The following is a 22238-nucleotide window of genomic DNA, read 5'->3' as shown; positions in this document are numbered from 1 at the left end:
GTGAACTTAGGTTTTGTAAAATTCCCATTTTACAGGGGCAACACGGTGGCTCAGTGGTTAGCACTACAGCGCTGGAGTCCTGGGTTTGAATACCGCCATGAACAACACCTGCAAGGAGTTTATATGTTCTTCCCGTGTTTGCGTGGATTTCCTCCTATTCTACAAAAGACATACTGATAGGAAAAAGGAAAAAAAAAATACATTGTGATCCCTATATGAGCCTTACAATCTCCAAAAAAAGAAAAAAAAAAATCCCATTTTACGGCCATTTTTTTTCTGTGTTCCTGTGAACGTAACTTTACAGGGACCAATTATTGGCAATGAGTGTTTCTAAGGATTGATGCATTTAATAGGGATACTTAAGTAAAAAATAATAACTGATTTATCGAATGGATCTAGTGTGGACACAGGAACCGTTATATCTTGTGAAATCAATTCAAATAAATGTAAAAAAATATATATATATCAAATTTAATGGTCTACAGTCCAGGAGGAAAATATAGGATGGTTATGACATTACCATGGATAGCCTTTAAATCTATACGATGGCTAACAAATTACATTGCCAACATTAAAAATATCATAAAGTCACTGTAGCAAATTCACGAAGAAAACTTTTTTTTGGTGTAAGAAGGAAGGAACAGAGTCTTTGGCGGTCATCTTCTCCAGAAAGGAGTCTTGTCATGAATTAAACGTATCCTCCATCAGTGCAGGGAACATTTTTCGAGCTCAAACCAAGAATGGCTACAAACGGAATGAGAAATATATGGGAAGCTGTAATACTTCTCCCTTCTGCTAAATCAACATTGGCCTCAGTCTAAGGTCCCTTGCACATGACTAAGTGCAGGCTGCCGGCCATGATGGAACAGCACAGATGGTGCACGGGTGGCACATGGATCTGTATACCGGCATCACAACCTGTATTTGCAGTCCAGTGTCCTGGGATCTCCTATATTTTGGTCTCTTGGGTTTTTCTCAGCTATTTGTTTGATATCTTACAGTTACTTCTGGCAGAAATACATGTATATGAACCAGTAGCGGTAGTAATGGATAGGGGAGGGGGTAGACTGCTCTGTATTGTATACACTCCCCCCTCAGAAATAAAGGTAAAATGTGCTGCAGCCATAATAAGGCTATTAGCAACAGAAAAACTGATAAGGTTTATATAAACAGAGAACAGAATGCCTAGCAAAACCATGAAGACATCAACTTTTTGTAAAAACTCAGGAACCCTTTAAACCTAATTTATCAAATGCAATTTTTTTTTTTTAAAGTCTCAACATTTTGCATAGGCGCAATACTCTTGAAGCTTGTCATAAAATCTGCCCCCAAAAACTAGAGAACTGCAAAAATGTATGAGTAGGGCTGATTCTAGCTTTTAGTAAATTTAGAATGGACCCCCCCCCCCCCCCCGCCATGAAGTTAGAAAATTGGGTTTAACTACTACTGCACATGCGCACTGAGATAAAACTGCATGTGCAGTGATTAAAAGAAGCTGAGGATGTACACCCAGCTCCAGGGCTCAGCTTAAACGGGGTTTGGAGTCAGCCACCGCGGCCCAGTGATGTGGCATCAGTGGTCACGTGGGCTATGCCATCGTCATGATGCCGGCATCAAGCACAAGACTGCTGAAACCCAATCAAAGGTCTCAGTGGTCTCAGTTACAGAAGAGGACTGAACACACCTAAATACAATGCATACCTGCACTGGAGCCCAGGAGAGGTGAATAATGCTGTTTGTTATAGTTAATCACACGCACCCTCCCCTGGGAAGAAACCCCAGAGACTAATAATAGCACTTCCATTGCAGATTCAGACAATCTGCTGTATGAGGCAAAATACTCATCTTACCTCAGGGCAGATGCAACCCAGAGCATAAGACATTTGGAGGAATTTTTTTCAAAAAGACAAGAAAGAAAAATAGCATAAAAAATCCCCTTATGATAAATCGGCCCCACTGAGCATGCAGGTAGGTAATAGGATCAGAACAGGAACTCTGCAAAGCTGCTCTGTCCTCACCTGGACACAATTGTCAGAAGACTGATAGGGTCAGTGATGGACCATAATGAATTTATCATCATTAATACACATTAAATAATAAAGTTTGATTGTATTTGTCTTATTCAGGCAGGTTAATGATTGGTAATCTGAGACATAGACTTATTCTATTTATTTCTGCTACTGGGGGAGATTTATCAAGCAAAATGCACCAGAAGTCCAATGTAATTTGTGTAAAAGATTGTCTAACATGCACTGCACATTTATAAGTGTGTTAGTTATTTCTTAGACACATTTACAACTTGTACAAAAAGAGGTGCAGCCTAGCAGGAAAGGGGCATGACCTTGTGGAAAAGAGGTGTGGGCTAAGATGCAGCACTGTGCTGTAAAAATGAGACAAAACTTTAGAAACCAACTAAGTGGTATGATATTAGACTGCACAGCATCAGACGCAGATAAATCTGCCACAGTTTAAGGCTCTTCAGTTTGTTTGCACTAATTTGTCTAAAACTTATTACTACACATTAGTAAATCTGCCACATTATCTCTGTACTGTCATATTACTACATTATCTCAGTATTGTTATATCCCTGTACTGTGACATCACTGTGTGTATTATCTCTGTACTGTGACATCACTGTGTGTAGTATCCCTGTACTGTGACATCACTATGTGTATTATCTCTGTACTGTGACATCACTGTGTGTATTATCTCTGTACTGTGACATCACTGTGTGTATTATCTCTGTACTGTGACATCACTGTGTGTATTATCTCTGTACTGTGACGTCACTATGTGTATTATCTCTGTACTGTGACATCACTGTGTGTATTATCTCTGTACTGTGACATCACTGTGTGTATTATCCCTGTACTGTGACATCACTGTGTACATTATCCCTGTACTGTGACATCACTGTGTGTAATATCCCTGTACTGTGACATCACTGTGTGTATTATCTCTGTACTGTGGCATCATTGTGTGTATTATCCTTGTACTGTCACATCACTGTATGTATTATCTCTGTACTGTGACATCACTGTGTGTATTATCCCTGTACTGTGACATCACTGTGTACATTATCTCTGTACTGTGACATCACTGTGTACATTATCCCTGCACTGTGACATCACTGTGTGTATTATCTCTGTACTGTGACATCACTGTGTGTATTATCCCTGTACTGTGACATCACTGTGTGTATTATCTCTGTACTGTGACATCACTGTGTGTATTATCCTGTACTGTGACATCACTGTGTGTATTATCCCTGTACTGTGACATCACTGTGTGTATTATCTCTGTACTGTGACATCACTGTGTGTATTATCACTGTACTGTGACATCACTGTGTGTATTATCCTGTACTGTGACATCACTGTGTGTATTATCTCTGTACTGTGACATCACTGTGTGTATTATCTCTGTACTGTGACATCACTGTGTGTATTATCTCTGTACTGTGACATCACTGTGTGCATTATCCCTATACTGTGACATCACTGTGTATTATCTGTACTGTGACATCACTGTGTGTATTATCCTGTACTGTGACATCACTGTGTGTATTATCTCTGTACTGTGACATCACTGTGTGTATTATCTCTGTACTGTGACATCACTGTGTGTATTATCTCTGTACTGTGACATCACTGTGTGTATTATCTCTGTACTGTGACATCACTGTGTGCATTATCTCTGTACTGTGACATCACTGTGTATTATCCTGTACTGTGACATCACTGTGTGTATTATCTCTGTACTGTGACATCACTATTTATTAGCAGACTATCCTATGTATTATTTATTACTCCATTTAGTATTACTGATCTCTGTAGTGTGACATAACGCTTATGATATCACTGTGTTTATTATTCCCCTGTTGTGATATCACACATTATTCTATTCTATGACATCATAGTACAGAAGTAGTTAGCAGTTTTTCTTGCTGTGGTCCTGGTGCAGAGGGGCCACACCACATGTTCTGTTTCGGGCCCCCTATTATTACTGGTTGTACTTCTGATCAGAGTTACCTGTAAATATTTACCAGCACATAAACATCCCTGAAATAGACAGATATTGCAGTCATGTGCCTGTAAATGTCCTGGCTCTGCCCCCTCCTCTTAATTCACTGTTCCCATGTAATCAAATTAAAGATTACATTGCCTTGTTAATTATTTTCTCCAGTGTTGTCTGCCAGAGCCCCCTCCTCTGCTGAGACTCTTATGTTCTCTCCTATTAATAGAACCCGGATCTTGTTACATTGTTCAGGTTTCATAATGTGCAATCAGCAAAACCGCTGACTGACAGTGTGAACACCAGGGAACAGCTCATTAGCAGGCAACATAAATATGGAGACTGTCCGCCAGGTGGCGCTGCAGCTCTTCAGTTCTGCATTTGCAGGATTTAGAGGATTGTTCCCTTCCCCCTTCTTGTTCCATGTCTGTGTCCAAGGTACTTGCAGTGTTATCTCTATGTCAGCCTCCTGCAGAGATGGCAGCCCCTCTGAGCATCCATGCCCCCTCTAAATAGCTGTGCCCTTTTCTGCAGATAGATCCAGGCATGACAAAGGGAATTTCCCTGCCCTCCAAAGTCATGGATACTACAAGATAGAATAATCTTTATTTTTATAGCTCAAACCTATTCTACATTGCTCTACAATTCATAGGGTTCATGTACAAAGAAACCAGAGAGTCACAAACTAAACAAGTCACATCAGTAACATGATAAAATAAGCCCAGTGGGTTTGTAGAACTGGAAATCCCAGCATGTACCCCTAGCTTCAGTTCTGCAACATAATTGTACTTTAGATTATAGATTTAATACCATTTCACTATGTGGTAGTAGTAGTAGTAGTAGTAGTAGTAGTAATAATAATAATAATAATAATAATAATAATAATAATAAATATATTTTATTTATATAACGCCAACACAGCTGTACAATTTGTAGGGTTCAAGTACAGACAAAAAGATACATTGCAGAGAAATATTCAATACACACAATGGGAGTGAAGGTATATAATGCAATATAATCTATATTATAATAATGCAATGTAATATATTCTGTATTATAATATACTTATCTATAGGTGTCCTATAAACCCCACTGGATTGTGAGTCCCATCACAAACAGATCAATTTAGGGACTTGGGTTGGATTTTTCTATTGCAACCAAATCAGTAACAATATACTATATATATATATATATATATATATATATATATATATATATATTATAATATATTAGTACACCTTATATAACTCGTACACATGTATAGCAATGTTGATATATAATAGGGTTTGGAGAGTACAAGGTGTTCTCTATATCCCTTCCACTATCCTGGTACTACAACTCTAAGCATGCCATGTTGTGGTCACCTCAGGTTGTGACTAGTGTCCTATAACCAGACACACTTTCTCCCTCCATAATAGAGTCCTCTGTAAATAATTCCCTGCTGAGATCTGGGATTTCTGAACAAAGGGAAGTGTTTTACACATCCTAGAAGTGTTGCAGTCATTGTCTGTGTACTTACTGGCAGCTTGCACCCTGTTTACATTGCCATTGTACACACCAGTCTGATATATCTATAGAAGCACCAATGTGCAGTGTATTTATAAAGCCCCTTTCCAATATGTCCCTCTGTTTCTTCCCTGAAATATGTAACAGTTGCAATAAAGATTCTAAAGTTTCACACTAACCTCTGACTTTTCTGTTCTTGGTGCATCTCCTTCATCTATAAATCAAGGTTGTATGGGCTATGTATAGAAATAATGGCCACATGTTGGGGTCTTGGTGTGTGGGATCAACAGTTTAATAAGAACAAATAAACCTACAAGTTCCTTTAAAACATACAAACTATTAGAGAGGGATGAGGTATGAATGAGATATATGAGGGCTGAGCTGCCCTATGGATGGGGAACATGTGTGTTACTATACCTGCTGTGTGGTCCATATACAACACTAGTGTCCTGCTGAAGCTGCTGCACATATATATAGGGGATTTATAGGTTTCTGACAAACAAGGAATAGACTGATAATTTAAGGTAACCCCTATAGGGTGTAGGATCTGCAGTGTAAAAGGATCAAGGTGCATCACCCTGGTAATCCAGGCACTTAGATCCATCAGGACTCTCCTGTATACAGGCTCTGAGCCTTTCATGTGTCTATAAAAATCAGAGATTATAGAACAAATCCCAGCTTTCATGTGTCATCCCCCCACTGAAGAGAGGAGGATTTAGGGGAGGGGAACTCCTGCCCTCTCTATACAGAACTCCAGGCTAAATTGTGTATATTGCTGTAGGGTTGTCTATAGCTCAGACCATAGCTTAATATAAGGAATGATTTATCTCTGCAGCAAGGCAACCAAAGTGTTAACTCTCCTCTGTCTATTCACATCAATGAACCAGAACAGAATGACCCGAAACCCGACAGGTCCTCTGTCCAGCCAAGTGATCTGTCTCCTGGGGATGTGCCCCAATGTCTTATTATAGTGATATCAATGCTATGTACTAATATATATAGAGAGATCATTATTATATACTACAATATAATATTATTGCTGCATACTAATATATAGTGACATTATTGTTGTTATATACTGATAGAGAGAGAGAGAGAGAGAGAAAGAGAGAGAGAGAGAGAGAGAGAGAGAAAACAATACATACTACTAAATACAATAGTGCTATTATTATTACATGCTATCATATAGTTATATTATTATTATATACTACAATATCATGATATTATTGTTACATACTAATATATAGTGATACTATTGTATATTAATATATAGTCATATTATTATTACATACTTATATAGTCATATTCTTGTTACACTCTAATAGTCATATTATTACATACTAATATATAGTGATATTATTACATCTTAATACACAGACATTCTATTGTTACCTAGTAATATATAGCGATATTGTTACATAGAAATATATAGTGATATTATTGCTACATACTAATGTATAGAGATATTATTGTTACATTTTCCTCTCTAGCGATATAGTTACATACTAATATCTAGTGATATCACTGTTACATCTTGTACATACAGTTTATAGGCTAACAAGCGATACATTGTATCCAGTGTGACTGCCTTGTGTCCCATTCACTTCCATATAACACTGCTGTGTAATAGAGATATTGTCTACATGTCATATTCTCCGGAAACTGGACTGGATATGATGTAGCAGAGGTAAGTAAGGCGCTGTACACACTGAGGGAGCGGTAATACTTTCTTATTAGTAATATTCATAACGAAGAGTAATAATAGCACAGTAGTGAGTAGTAATAGAAGTGATAGGAATTGTAATGATCAGTAATATTAATATGGACAGTGTGTATTGTATATTAGTAGTAGTATGTATTGTATATTAGCAGTAGTATGTATGTATTGTATATTAGCAGTGATGTATATCTATATTGTATATTAGCAGCAGTATATATTAGTAGTGATGTATATCTGCATTGTATATTAGTAGTAGTATGTATTGTATATTAGTATTAGTATGTATTGTATATTAGTAGTAGTATGTATTGTATATTAGTAGTAGTATGTATTGTATATTAGTATTAGTATGTATTGTATATTAGTAGTGATATATATCTGTATTGTATATTAGCAGCAGTATGTATTGTATATTAGTAGTGATCTATGCCTGTAGTATTAATTCTTAGAGCAGTATATACTGTGTATTACCAGCATTAATACTTGGTAGTAGCATATACAGTATATGTTGTATATTGGTATTATTAATTCTTGGCAGTATTTTGCATGTATATATTGTGTATTAGTAATGTTACAATATGTCCTCTTCATTAGTATTAGTATTACTATATAGTAGTTTGTATGTGTTTATTAGCAGATGTATTACTACTTTATAGCACTATGTATGGTTTATTAGTAGCAGTATATATGGTTTATTACTATTATTTGTAGTATTAGTATATACTTAGCAGTATAATGTATCGTGTCCTAGTATCTTCAGTATTCTAGTATACATAGAACGAGCATGTCTAGCTGTATTATTAGCTGTATTATGTATACTTGTACTATTAATACTAAGCAGTAACCTGTTTGGTTTACTCTGGTTATTTAGCAGCCGTATGTAAGTATTATTTATTACCGGAATTGTGTTTTATCAGTAAAACTCTTTATAGCTGGTAGTAATAATATTTCTAATGATTCTGTGTAGTTTCTATTATTATACTAGTAAGATACAAATCATAAGAACATGTCATTTTTATTAATCGCTACCTGTACTTTTTGTATTCGATAGCAGAATACAAGAACTACTACAATATACAGTATGTTATATATATTCTGATGATCCGTATTACATTAGTATCATTATTGTCACCTATACATTTCTCCCAGTATATCACGCTAAATATCAGAAGTTTAGATTTCTGTATTTAATGCAATGTGATCTCCTAAATCGATCTATATTAAATCCAACCATCTATACATCCATGTACACCATCACTTCTTACAGATCCCTCCATCACCCCTATATCAGGTCTTTTGCTTTTTTCCCATTTTCCAGCCCTATTTCACCCCTCACTGTCCAGTTTCCAAATAAAATCCCTCCTGTAGGATCAGATTTCGTTTCCTCTTCGTTTAATACATAACACCACGTGACCTTCAAACCTGCAAAAAATTTTAATAACGCTGCAAAACTATATAGAAAATCATAATAGTCATCAGTCATAGAAATCCCAAGTGCTAGTAGTGTACAAAGCCCAGCCCGTATATACAGCTATAGGAGACATTTGTGTCTATATTTTATTATTTTTATTATTTATTTTATTACATTGATTTATACTTTATTGATAGTTTGTTGTTGTTATTATCATCAGTAGATTATAAATAATAATATATCTCATTATATAATTGAAATAGGCAAGTTACAAAATTGACTTTATAGGACAGGACACGGTAAGGAAGGACAAGTAATGTAGAAAGGAATAATAATAATTATAAAACTAACAATTTAGAGTTGTTACAATGTAAGAGGTTCATAAACATATTAATAGCTGGAAGTGATCGATGATTCTATATATTACACATATCACTATGATATTATGGGGTCTTTCTATAATAATTCCCCCTTTGCTTCTCTCTCTGATCTATAATACGTACTATATAACATTTCCCTCCTTCCAGTGACAGATACAATGGCTGTGCTGGTGTTTTCCATAGGATTGCCATTTATTACTGTATCAGCTTCATTTTTGGCTAGAGGACAAGGCTTCTCCCCTCTCTGGGGTCAGTCTGATCTTTAGTATTGAGGATGATGATGATCCTGAGTTGCTGACTATGCTCTATGTCATTTATCTACCACCCCCTCCCCCCAAAGTGATATAACAGGGCTCCTAGGTAATACAACCAGCCTGTATCTGACCACTGGTGACCAATTCCACATCTTAAGGATAATATTAAGGCTCAAAGTACCCAAAAGTGAGACCTACCCAGCTCTGCATACCCATTCTCCTCTATGATAGCTGGCATGCGGTTATAAATAGCTGCAGCATGTGATCAGCGTTATAGAGAAGGGGGCTTTTTGGTTTTACCAGCGGGAGGAGTGTTTGCAAATGGAAAGGCTACTCTAGATGATGTCCTGCAAAAAAAAACTGCGGTCCCTTTAAGGGTTAGTTGCTATCCAAACAGAAGTAAACACAGCGAGCCATTAGAGAAGCGGCGGGGCGTGGCCAGCGGTAGCAAGGGGGCGGGGAGAAAGTTGTTACAAGTTGTAACGTTCCATGAATGGGCGGGGAGATAGAAAGTTACAACTGCGAACGTTCCATGCGTGGGCGTGGCCAGAAGGGAGATGTTTGCAGCTGGAGGGCGGGGCTACAAGTGGAATAGACTCAGGGCTGAAATGTGATGGATCTGAGAGGCTGATCTCAGACCTGCAGCAAACTTAGGAAGAGGAGAGAGAGGGAACAGGGGGCACTGGGGAGCCACTGCACGGGCTGACTGCAAGCACTGTACTCCAGCACTGTACACCATGAGTCCTGCCACTGCAGCAGGCACGGACTGCCTCTACTGATCTTCTATGGTGGACCAATCGTGTGGATCTAATGCAAGGACAGCAGTACTAAGAGGATCTATTGTGGAGATTGGGGCCCCTGGAGCACAGAGCTGTGTTAGGTAAGTCAACTTGTGACTGCCCCAGTGTGTGGGAGGAAGGAGGACAAGACATGGCCTGTGCTTACAGGAAAATCACCAGTGTGAACACAGCCCAGGGAGAGAGGAGACTCTTCACACATAGACTAGTCAATGTGTGAAACATAAGAGCAGCACACAAAGAGTTAATGAGTGCAAGGGCCATGGCAAGGAGAAATTGCATTACTTAGAGCAGAAGTGCGAGGTGTAATGAAGGACTGTCAGGGATTACTGTATACCTGAGGAGTGTGAGATCACCTGGAGGAAGAGCCAGGGCAAGGTGTGGGGGACAAATGGTGGAAAGTCCAAAAAGTGACACCTACTGAGAGGGAAACATGCAGGAAGAACTAATACTATGTACAGGACACCATGTCAGGAGCTGGGGATGGAGTAACAGATAGATAGATAGATAGATAGATAGATAGATAGATAGATAGATAGATAGATAGATAGACATGCGATTGATCTTGTACACATGAGATAGATAGATCGATCAGTATATAGAAAAGAGATAGCTATTGTAACATGAGATAGATAAATCGATAGAGAGGTAAATCTGCGAATATAAGATAGATACAGTTGAGATAGATAGATAGATAGATAGATAGATAGATAGATCCCGTAGATCTGAGGGAGATAGATAAAGGTATAAGATATACTATAGGGTAACCACATGATTCTGCACTAGGCTTACACTTGTGGTTCCAGCACACACAGGAGATAGAAGTTACAGCAGATCTGTAAAAACAGACTATAGATAATTAGAAGATAAATATAAAGTAGATTAACAGGCAATCAGAAAGATATTAGACAGATTGATAGATATTAGAAGTATGTAAAAATACACAGACACATTGCTAAAGCTGTTACATAGATAAAATACTTAGTAGATGGACAGAATACATTTCACTATTCGTTTTTTAAAAACTGCAAAATGAGCTCTGCTACATCTATGTGAATCGCCAGAATACAGGAGTTCATTACTTGGTACTATAGATTTTCTAGACGATGTGCAGGATGTTCTCTGTATATCCGAATTCTCGAGTTGACCAAACTATCCCCCAGGCACGATCACACTGTCTGTATATATATATATATATATATATATATATATATATATATATATATATATATATATATATATATTTGTGTATTTATATATGTGATGTCAGTTGTTACTGTTGAACCAAATATTTCCTATGTTCTCCTTCCATCTGCTCAGGTGTCCTCCTCCTCTATATATCCATATCCTCTTCATACTATTACCTGTCCTGTGATATATATATATACAGATATTATATTATACAGATAATTCCCTCTCATGTATCCCTTGCAATGTACTTTGTATAATCTCTTGTTAATGTGTAATATTAATGTCTCTGTAGACAGAGATATATTAAGAATTATTCTAATAAATAGATACCATGTATTGTAAAAAAAAAAAAAAATACTTAGTAAACCCCTGTATATATTGTGATGCCATCTACCAGAATATGACATTGATATCATGGACAATTAATAAGAATGTTCTCTAGCTCTGGACATATCCAGCTCTCTATTCGATGGCGTTAATATAGAAAAGTAAATGTAATTGTTTCATATCTATTAAAGAGCGATATTCTGAAATTCTCAGCAATATAATCCCTTCCCTATACAATCCGATCAGTCTGTATAATAAAGTATCAAACAGTATACAGTATATGTGTCTGTATCTTGTGTCATGTACTAGGAATAATGTTTTCAGGTTACATTTCCAGGATATAGGTGGAATAGTTTAGGGTTTATTTGTATTAAATACAATAAATATCTTGTCTGATTATATGTATATTATAAGCTCAGCTCCTGACTATTGGCACTTTCTATAGTCTGTCAGATATCTGCAAGGAATTATATTATATAAGTATTATCAGAAAGCCGAAAAGTGTTGTCAAAACCATTGTCATCGAAATATCTATTATGTGCTACACAAGGAGCATTATAGAGTGTGAATATAGATAGACAGAGATATAGAGATATGTATGTGTATCAATATATATGCTGTATGTAAATATTATATATATATATATATATATATATATATATATATATATATGTGTGTGTGTGTGTGTGTGTGTGTGTAGATAGATAGATAGATAGATAGATAGATAGATAGATAGATAGATAGATAGATAGATGTATCAATATATATGTGGTGTAGAAATATATATGTGTGTGTAGATAGATAGATAGATAGATAGATAGATAGATAGATAGATAGATAGATAGATAGATAGAGATATATGTATTTGTATCAATATCAATATCTGTTGTGTATAAGTATATATACTTGTGTGTAGATAGATAAATATATAGAGATATATAGATATGTGTGTGAATATAGTGGTGTGTGTATGTAGTTAGATATAAATATATGTGTGTGCGTAGGTAGATAGATGATAGATAGATAGATAGATAGATAGATAGATAGATAGATAGATAGATAGATCATAGGTAGGTAGGTAGGTAGATAGGTAGGTAGATAGATATTGTATGGACAATGATATAATTGGGTTCCCGCATATTTAATAAACTCATAAGAAGTGACTACAAGAGAGATAAATCTTTATTGAAAGTATAACTGCTGAGAACAGGGATTCATGTGATAATTCATAGACAGTGTGTACAGATACTAATAGTTTACAGTGCGGTATTTAGTCTTACCATGTATATGTTCTCTAGCCTATTTCTTCTGTCTGAATATTCATATAGTTAGGGGTCCATAAAGTCTAACTACCCATGTCCTATAGTAGTGTATATTATGGTGTACATGTATACAGTATTCAGAATGGATCTATGTGCTGCTCACATACAAACACATCGTGACTTCTGTGTATAATAAGAACGGTTTACATGCAAGAATTCTGTCTGAGATTAGGATTCATGTAATGTTACATTTGGAATATTTTTCCATTTATCTTTCTTAGGAGTAGTTATTATTGGATCATATGTATAATAGTAAAATTATAACATAGGGATAGTATAATAGTAAAATATAATAGTGTAAGGGACAAATAATACCGAATATACTTGTCTGTCTAATGTGATATCTGTGTGTATCTAATACCTATTTATCAAGTAGATCTAGATATCTATTTAACACTATCCTTTCCATCCAGTATCTATCTCTCATCTATCCATCATCTATCCATCTGATATGTATCTAGCTCCCCACTATCTACCTACCATGCATTTCATGCTATTAGTTAGTCTAAGTATACTTCAGGTTGCCTGGGCATGATGGGAGTTGTAGTCCCACAGTAACCACAGTTCTCCACCTGTAGAAGACAGGACACTGGTGTAATCGCTGTATATGGTGTCTTGTGTCCTGGGGTGAATGTGGGGTGCAGGCTCAGTGTCCCTGGGCAGATACAGTGAAGTCTCTCCCTCCTGTGTGGCTTCTATACAAGGACCATCTGGAAGGGATCTGCTGTAAAGTGGATTTATTTAGAACCTGCAGTGCTGGAGGAAAGTGTGTCCTTTCTCTCCCCCAATTGCCTTGATGAATGAGTTGTTGTTGGATGAAGATAAATAGGTGGGCTTCATCTGCACTCCTTTCATGTAAACTCCTCCTTTCCCTCAGTTTGGACTTTATTTTAACCCTTCGGTAACCAGAGTTTCTAGCAATTTATCACAGGATCATCCTGAGCTATATACTATTCTGCAGGTTCTCCCAGTTTGCCTACTATTATGTATACACCCTATACACTCTCATAGTAGGACAGCAAACATTTAGGGTTTCAATAGGTGTTTTTGTTTATTTTAATGTACATTTTAATGCATGAGACTGTGGAGTACAGTGAAGGTCCTAGAGAGGATGGCAAGTTCCTCACAGCACTAGGAGGGCCTGGTGGTGGGGCCATAAGTTGCCTGGGCCTGGTGTCCATACTGTGTAGTGACTGGTTTATAGACTTCCCCCTACAAATAATCTCTTACTTGTCTGGCACAGCCTCCTAGGACTCTTCATTTCAGTCTGATCCAAGAAGCAGAGGCTGTTTTATCCTTTTGGTTCTAATTAGGAGAGGTGAAGTCCTTTGGAAAACATTGTTCTGCAGAGCAGCACTCTCTATTAATGCAGCCAAATGAATTCTTCCCACGTCTTGAATCACTTTGGTTTAAAAATATGTGAGGAAATGAAATACACATTGTGAATAAATCCACTTTTTCCCTCTTTTTTCCTCTTCTTCCTTAGAAACCCTGGTGTGGTGTGACATCCTTACTCTGGAGCGGGTCCATTCCACAGTACAAGGTGCTGGGTCGTGTGATCTGGAAGAGTTTGGAAGATGGGTAGCAAGGCCCTGCCAGCTCCAATTCCCCTGCACCCTTCCCTACAACTCACCAACTACTCCTTCTTACAAGCGGTCAATACCTTTCCAGCAGCTGTGGACCATCTACAGGGACTTTATGGACTAAGTGCGGTACAGACCATGCATATGAATCATTGGACTTTGGGTTATCCTAATGTACACGGGATCACAAGGTCCACCATCACTGAGATGGCAGCTGCTCAAGGCTTGATGGATGCCAGATTTTCCTTCCCCGCTTTACCCTTTGCTACTCATCTCTTTCACCCCAAACAGGGCACCATAGCCCACGTGATCCCAGCCTTGCACAAAGACAGGCCAAGGTTTGACTTTGCCAATTTGGCCATTGCTGCAACCCAAGAGGACCCACCTAAGATAGGTGACCTTTCCAAACTAAGCCCAGGGTTGGGTAGTCCTATTTCAGAAATCAGCAAATTGTCTCCAGACCGAAAACCTTCCAGAGGAAGGTTACCATCTAAAACTAAGAAAGAATTTATTTGCAAGTTTTGTGGAAGACACTTTACCAAGTCCTACAACTTACTCATCCATGAAAGAACCCACACAGATGAAAGACCCTACACCTGTGACATCTGCCACAAGGCCTTTAGAAGACAGGACCATTTGAGAGACCACAGGTACTGTCATATAATATGTCTTATGTGTGTTGACTAAAAAGATATTTGCTAGTACACATGTAATACCCAGCAGCTACTACATGAGGCAGAAGAATTGATTATAATGGTGTCAGGATCTCAAAGGAACTTCTAGTAGGCCCAGGTTCAGCTCAATAATGGACCTCACAGGTCCAGCAGAAGACCAACCAATTTGTAGATCATTAGGGTTATTTCTTAGGGGTTGATGGAGGTTCAACCCTGAAAAAATGTTTTATAACCTCACCTTTAAAGGTTGTTCATGATAAAACCACCATTTTGTAGACACAGGTTAGGGTACCTTCCATGTTCTACAAGCAACAAATCAATTCTGGTGGAAATCTATATTCTATCTGAATCTCACGTCTTTCTTCCAACGCCATGAATTCCTTTTAGTTCCTCCTGTGCCAGGAAGTTCTTCTTCCATTGTGAAATATGACATGTGGGCGTCATTGTCCTACCCATTGGAGTGGTAAATCTTTCGTTTTAGCCAGGTCTAAGTAAATATTCAATGTACCAGGCTGATTTCTGCAGGTTTATTACCCAGGTGAAGTGAAATTGTTGCAGTAACCTCACACTGAGAATGTATTTACAGGAGCTATTGAGATAAGGCCTTGTGTGAAGGTCGATGTCCTCCTGCAGATAATGGTAGGACAATGTATACTGTTTGCCTGTCACACTCCTGGGTTATAATCTCTGAGCACAGAGCAATAGTCTTTGATCAGGATCACTGATCCCCCTTCATAGGACTGAGTCTGTGAACCCAGATCAGTATTGCACACAGTCCTATCTGGGACAGATAGACTTGTATAGGCCCCTGTTGTGGCTGCTGTGTGCGCTCATAGCCATTAAACATAGATTTTTCATTGATTTTTTTTTTCCTCTCTCCACTAGATATATTCATTCCAAAGAAAAACCCTTCAAGTGTCAGGAGTGTGGAAAGGGATTCTGTCAATCGAGGACCCTGGCGGTGCACAAAACCTTACACATGCAGGTACAGCAATTATTTCTAAAGACATGTTACAACCCAAAGCGACCCATCACATACTAGAATATTACATGCATTATTGGACTAGGTTCATACACGTCATACCACCAATTTTTTAGGTCACTGTCTATTATATTATGCATATTGTACATATTTCCTATCTAAAAATTACATCTGCAAATAAAATGAAATTTAATATAATAATAATAATAATAATAATAATAATAATAATAATAATAATAATAATAATAATAATAATAATAATAATAATATCAATATTTAACTTTGGGAACTTTTATTACTTATCCTTCATTCCTACAAAAAAAAGCCCAGTTCTATATATTATAAGGCCTAGGACATTGGACTTTAACGTATATAATATCATACAGTTTAATATAAGGTCTAGGATACAGGACTGTAAAGAATATCATCCACTTTGATCTAATCTATACTAAAGCATAACATTTTCTATTAATAAATTTTAAAATATATATTTTAAGAATTATTTTCCTACAATGATCTGATCATTGCTTCTCCATCCCCCAGCCCTCCCCTACTATACTGTTTACCCCTACGATGGATTACTTGACATAGGTGACAAATATTCTTGATCAATTAATTAGAATCTAAATATTATTTATTTACCTACATTTTTTCACAAGTTAAAAATCTAAAACGTTTATCCAAAAATCCAAATAAATAAATAATTTAAATAATTAAGATTTTGGCCTCTATCTGATCCTGAAGTAATGGCGTATTAGTAGGTTGATGTAATATGTTGTATATTTTTGGGCAACGCTATAAGGGTGCACAGGTTGTTGATGTACCCTGATGACCAATGCCCTTCAGTGACCCAAGAAGACAACAGTATTATAATAACTTATAATAACTATGGGCCCCATAGTTTGAGGCAGTGCAGAGGGTACAGTCTTACTCAGGCCCTGGGGCCCACGGGGCCCATAAGGCCTCTCTTCTCAACTATAGTTGTGGAGCTTGGAATAAATTTTGCATTGTGGCCCCTGAGCTTAATGTTACACTTCGTCCTGTTAGGGATTACAGTGGTGCCCCCCCCCCCCAAGTTAGGCCTTTGATTCTATACTAATTTTCATGTTTATTAATCCACTAACTGATCAGACATGAAACGTCTTTCATGTGCTGCACTAAAATCGTCCAGTGTGTCCAGGGGCCTAGCTGGGTGTTCCACCCTCTGACTGATACACAATAGGAATAACATTAACATCAACAGGTAGACAAGGAGAGATGGTGTAAAGGATTAATCCTTTGCTTGCTTCAAATCTGAACAGGAATCACCCCACAAATGCCCCACATGTGGAAGAACATTTAATCAAAGAAGTAACCTGAAAACTCACCTTCTTACCCATACAGACATCAAGCCCTACAATTGTGAGCAGTGCGGGAAAGTATTCAGGAGAAACTGCGACCTTCGGAGACACAGCCTAACCCACAGCCCCAGGCAGGACTACTAGAGTGGGACCCCCACCCCAGCCAGCTACCTACCCACACCCCCCGCCTTACACCCCAGTGCCCCCGCATAGGGGAGGAGACATTGCTTGCACCTAAGGACTTGCCATTATGGACTGGACTTTACAACTCTCCATCTACCCAGGCAGCCTCCACTTCTTGTACAGATATAAAGCTCATTTTAGAGCTGTGTAAATAAGGTTTATTTTTTTTTTATTATTAATATTGTCAGGTTTTGATGCACAGTGGGACAGATTTTTTTTTTTTGCTCTGGAGAAAATACCATAAAAGTGTATTTCAAAAATAAAAATCTAATGTTTTTCAATATCTCTTCATGTATTTATTGAAAGGTGACTGTTTGTTGCTGAGGTTGTCAAAGTCTGTATACTCTATTGTCATAGCTATACATATATATATATATATAATATGTATATAGAGAAGAGACACATATCTCATATATATGCATATATATTTAAATATATAGTATACACATGCATCATATATATGTATGTATATATTATTTTATATATATATTATATTTATATATATATATATATATATATATATATATATATATAATTTATTTTAGTTTTATATATATATATAGTGTTGAAATATATATATATATATAACGATTAATAATATTATTAATTATTAATATTATTTATAAATGAAACAGGTCACTGACTTGGGATCATATATCTGAATATATATGAGAGGTGCCAATAAATATATCACAAAAGAAACTCATAGAATAAAATACATTTTCAGATGAATGTTCCCATCTTGTCCCAGTCAGACTTCAACCTCCCCTTGACATGCTGAGACTTGTAGTACTATGACATGTTGGCTACTTTTATGCAGAGCTGATAGAAAACACAAGAAGTAACTTTCTATAAACGTTTCCTTTCGTGTTCTTTTTCTGCCGTGTTCCACATTCTAGTAGAGATTGATACAATGTATGAAGCCTTCACCCTCCTCCTCCTCCTCCTATACAAGATCTGATTACATTAACAGAGATATTAGACTGAAATACTAGACGCCTCCAACATGGAGATTTCATTTCCACTACTTTGCAGAACAAGTTTTATTTACTCCCTGTGGATCTTCTTCTATTAGTCACTTCTTTTATGAAACACATGGAGAGGAGAAATCTCCAGTCACCCTAACAACATAGTGCAAGGACACTGGGGTCTGTTCACATCAAGCGGATTGTTAATTGTAATAATATACTGACTGCGGGACAGGAGGAGGATACAAGGACGCGACACGTTTACACTGCAATCCCCCTTGTAATTATTATACATTTATATTATTATTCCTCCAGTGAATATTTCAGAGTTTTTTTTGTATCAAAATAACTTTTAAGTCAATGGAATATTTAAAAAAAAAAAAAAAAAAAGTTCAAGCGATTGACTTTGTCTGCAACAGAATTTACTGTACTGTATATATATATATATATATATATATATATATATATATATATATATACATATATATACATATATGTATATATTATGTATATAGATATATTATTGTTATTATTATTTTTTTATTGAGAAAAAAAGAGTGGAAATGTTATTTTAGTTTAAATTCACACCGAGCAGATTTATCGCAGAAATGTCCTGGCCACCTAAACAATCGCATTCAGATGAATAGATCTGATCTTTCAGTCATAGAATATTCTATACCGGCCATTTTTTTTTTCAGTACGTCCATTTTTCTACATTTCCATTTCCTTGTGTTTTATTGTTATTGTGATTTTATTTTGATCAGACATCTATTCTAATATTGACTAGTTCTTACATAGTTTATTATAATTTATTCATAATTTAATTACTATGATTGACTTATTATAACATACAATTTTAATGATTTAGCGCGGCATCTAAATAATTAAAAAAAGGGAAATACATATTTTAATTGTAGTAATAAATTAATATGAGAGTTAATTATAAATCTAGATTTACAAAAAGCTATTTAAATATAAATAATAATCTCACTGCAGACAAGGCATAGCATTGCGATAATAACCTAAAGTCAGTGCAAGAAATCTTATTGCGATCCTGTAGAGAATTGCAGAATTATACAATGTATCTTTTTAGTGTATTTTTAATGTAGATTTGTTTTGATAAAAGAAATATAACTAGAAAAATAGTAGATGAAAATAATGCAGAAAATCGAAACAAATGTGATATTTGGCAATTGTTTTCCATAGTGTTGTAAGGATAGATAGATAGATAGATAGATAGATAGATAGATAGATAGATAGATAGATAGATAGATAGATAGATAGATAGATAGATATTATAAGATAGATACATGATAATTATTTATTTTAAAATGTTGGCAATTATTTTTGCACAAGTAACATTTATAAACTCTAATAATCGGAGGAATCTTTTCTTTCTATACTTCCATTGCCTCCCTGCTCCACCATCTGCTGATCTTGTCCCTTTCACAGGATGTTCATTCGTTAGGGATTTACAATGTTCTGCTAGGAATGCAGAGGAAAAACTTCTGAAAATATTATAAAAATTACAGCACAATCTGAACATCTGAATATATTTCCCGATGGCTGTGCTGAATGAATGAATGAATGAATGAAGGAAGGAAGGATAGATACACACCTATGGAAGATGCATATAGTAAGCTCTAGTATACAAAGTGTTCTTGGTGTATTTCCAGGGACATTAGGGAGTGGAGGAATCATGGTGTCATCTGTCAGTCATTCTGAAATTGGAATTTCCATTTAGAAAAATAGAAAAATACAACTTAACTAAAAAGTAAATGAATATATATGTCAAAATATAAATATATATATATATATATATATATATATATATATATATATATATATATAGATAGATAATAAATTTATGGAATTATTAAAATTTGTTGGCATACTAGTGTATGTTTGCCTGCTGGGTGTGGCTCATTTTGATATTGATGTAGTATGATGCAAGTTATCTGCAATTAAAATATAGATAGATATTGAATTGGCCTGTTCAGACTAGTGTGTACATAAAAGGGTATATTAATGTAATTAAACAAAATCCTGAAAATAGAAACAAATCTAAGTCAAGCATTTAATTGAAACCAATACATTTTCTGCTGACCAATCTGTTTAGATCAGTTGCTCAATAGTATAAATAAGAACATAGAATACAGAATTTCTATCTATGCACTTACCTATCTGCCTAATTTCTCTCTCTCTCTCTCTCTCTCTCTCTCTCTCTCTCTCTCTCTCTCTCTCTCTCTCTCTCTCTCTCTCTCTCTCTCTCTCTCTCTCTCTCTCTCTCTATATATATATATATATATATATATATTATATATAATTTTCATTAGCACAATTCTTTAAAATGATCTTTGGCTCTGTTCAAACCACATTTGCACACATCAGACACATCTGCCAGAAACAAAAAAGCATAACAAAAACATGGAGACATATTCAGCAGAATACCAAAAAGCTTCTATATGACAAACATGCTATATGTATATATATATATATCTGTAGGATTGGTTCACATCTGCATTTGTATTCCGTCCGGGGGAGTCCGTAAAAGCACATGCACCCCATAGACTATATATATATATATATATATATATATATATATATATATATATATATATATTTATTTATTTATTTATTTTTATTTTTTTATTTATTTTTTTTTATGTAGATTGTGAGCCCCATATATGGATCACAATGTACATTTTTTTCTTCCTATCAGTATGTCTTTTTAGAATGGGAGGAAATCCACATAAACACGGGGAGAACATACAAACTCCGTGCAGGTGTTTTTCCTAGCCGGATTCGAACCCAGGACTCCAGCGCTGCAAGTGTTGCCCCCGTGATCCCCATAGACTATAATGGGGTCCGTGTTCTTGCCACAAGATCTCCACAGGGAACAAGCGGACAGGAAAGTAGTTCACAATCTGCTTTCCTGTCCTCAGGACTCGTGCGGGCAGCGTGCAGAGAGCACATGGACCCCATTATAGTCTATCGGGTCCATGTACTTTTACTGCAGAGCGCTTGCAATTGCGTTTGGTATTCTGTTCAGGGGGTCACCATGCAGACTCCCCTGGACGGAATATCAACGCCGATGTGAACGAGTGGTATGACATTTCTTGCGTTGAGTATACAGTATGTACTGAATTCAGATTTTTTTTTTTTGTGATGTGGAAACTAACATGGTGCAGATTTTTAAATCTAGAGTTTGACAATTCTTAACACTAAGGCCCCACATTGCGGGAATACAGCTGTTTTTGTTGCAGATTTTGCTGCATTTGTATGAGCCAAAATCAAGAGTGACTACAGAAGGATTGGGAAATATATAGGAAGTTCTCAAAAAGAACACATCAAAATCTGCAACAAAAAAGCAGCCTTTCCGGAATGTGGGGGAAGGATTAACCACAAAAAATTTGCATGTAGATTTTTGAGTATTTTGGTGCCAAAAAGCTGCAGCAAACACAATTACATGTCTATGAAGCTCACCAGTTCTAAGAAGTCAATGTCAGACGGATCCAAACATCTTTGCGTATTTTTTCATAGTATACTTTGGATTTTAATGAAGAAAAGTGGAATAAAAACTTGA

The 22238-nt window shown here is 36.2% G+C and overlaps 1 protein-coding gene across 2 annotated transcripts; it reads left to right on the top strand.

Annotated features, from left to right (window-relative positions):
* The first annotated feature begins 9922 nt into the window (after nucleotides 1-9922).
* On the top strand, nucleotides 9923-17911 carry OSR2 (odd-skipped related transciption factor 2). 2 transcript variants are annotated; one of them, XM_075272097.1, is made up of 4 exons: nucleotides 9923-10165; nucleotides 14409-15155; nucleotides 16065-16164; nucleotides 17545-17911. In XM_075272097.1, the coding sequence occupies exons 2-4, from the start codon at nucleotides 14500-14502 to the stop codon at nucleotides 17617-17619; spliced, it is 831 nt and encodes a 276-aa protein (XP_075128198.1). In that variant the 5' UTR covers nucleotides 9923-10165; nucleotides 14409-14499; the 3' UTR covers nucleotides 17620-17911. The 2 variants fall into 2 exon arrangements, with proteins under 2 accessions (XP_075128198.1, XP_075128197.1); XM_075272096.1 differs by having other exon boundaries at nucleotides 17463-17911.
* Nucleotides 17912-22238: the final 4327 nt, after the last annotated feature.

This window comes from Leptodactylus fuscus, chromosome 4 (assembly GCF_031893055.1).
Source record: "Leptodactylus fuscus isolate aLepFus1 chromosome 4, aLepFus1.hap2, whole genome shotgun sequence".
Taxonomy (NCBI): domain Eukaryota; kingdom Metazoa; phylum Chordata; class Amphibia; order Anura; family Leptodactylidae; genus Leptodactylus; species Leptodactylus fuscus.
This window is presented reverse-complemented; position numbering and strand designations above follow the sequence as displayed.

Excerpts from the sequence above, each read along its gene's own strand:
- OSR2 (XM_075272096.1), top strand. The coding sequence starts at position 14,500 with ATGGGTAGCAAGGCCCTGCCAGCTCCAATTCCCCTGCACCCTTCCCTA. Across the intron at positions 15,156-16,064 it reads GACCATTTGAGAGACCACAG|ATATATTCATTCCAAAGAAA; the intron begins GTACTGTCATAT and ends TCTCTCCACTAG. Across the intron at positions 16,165-17,462 it reads ACAAAACCTTACACATGCAG|GAATCACCCCACAAATGCCC; the intron begins GTACAGCAATTA and ends AAATCTGAACAG.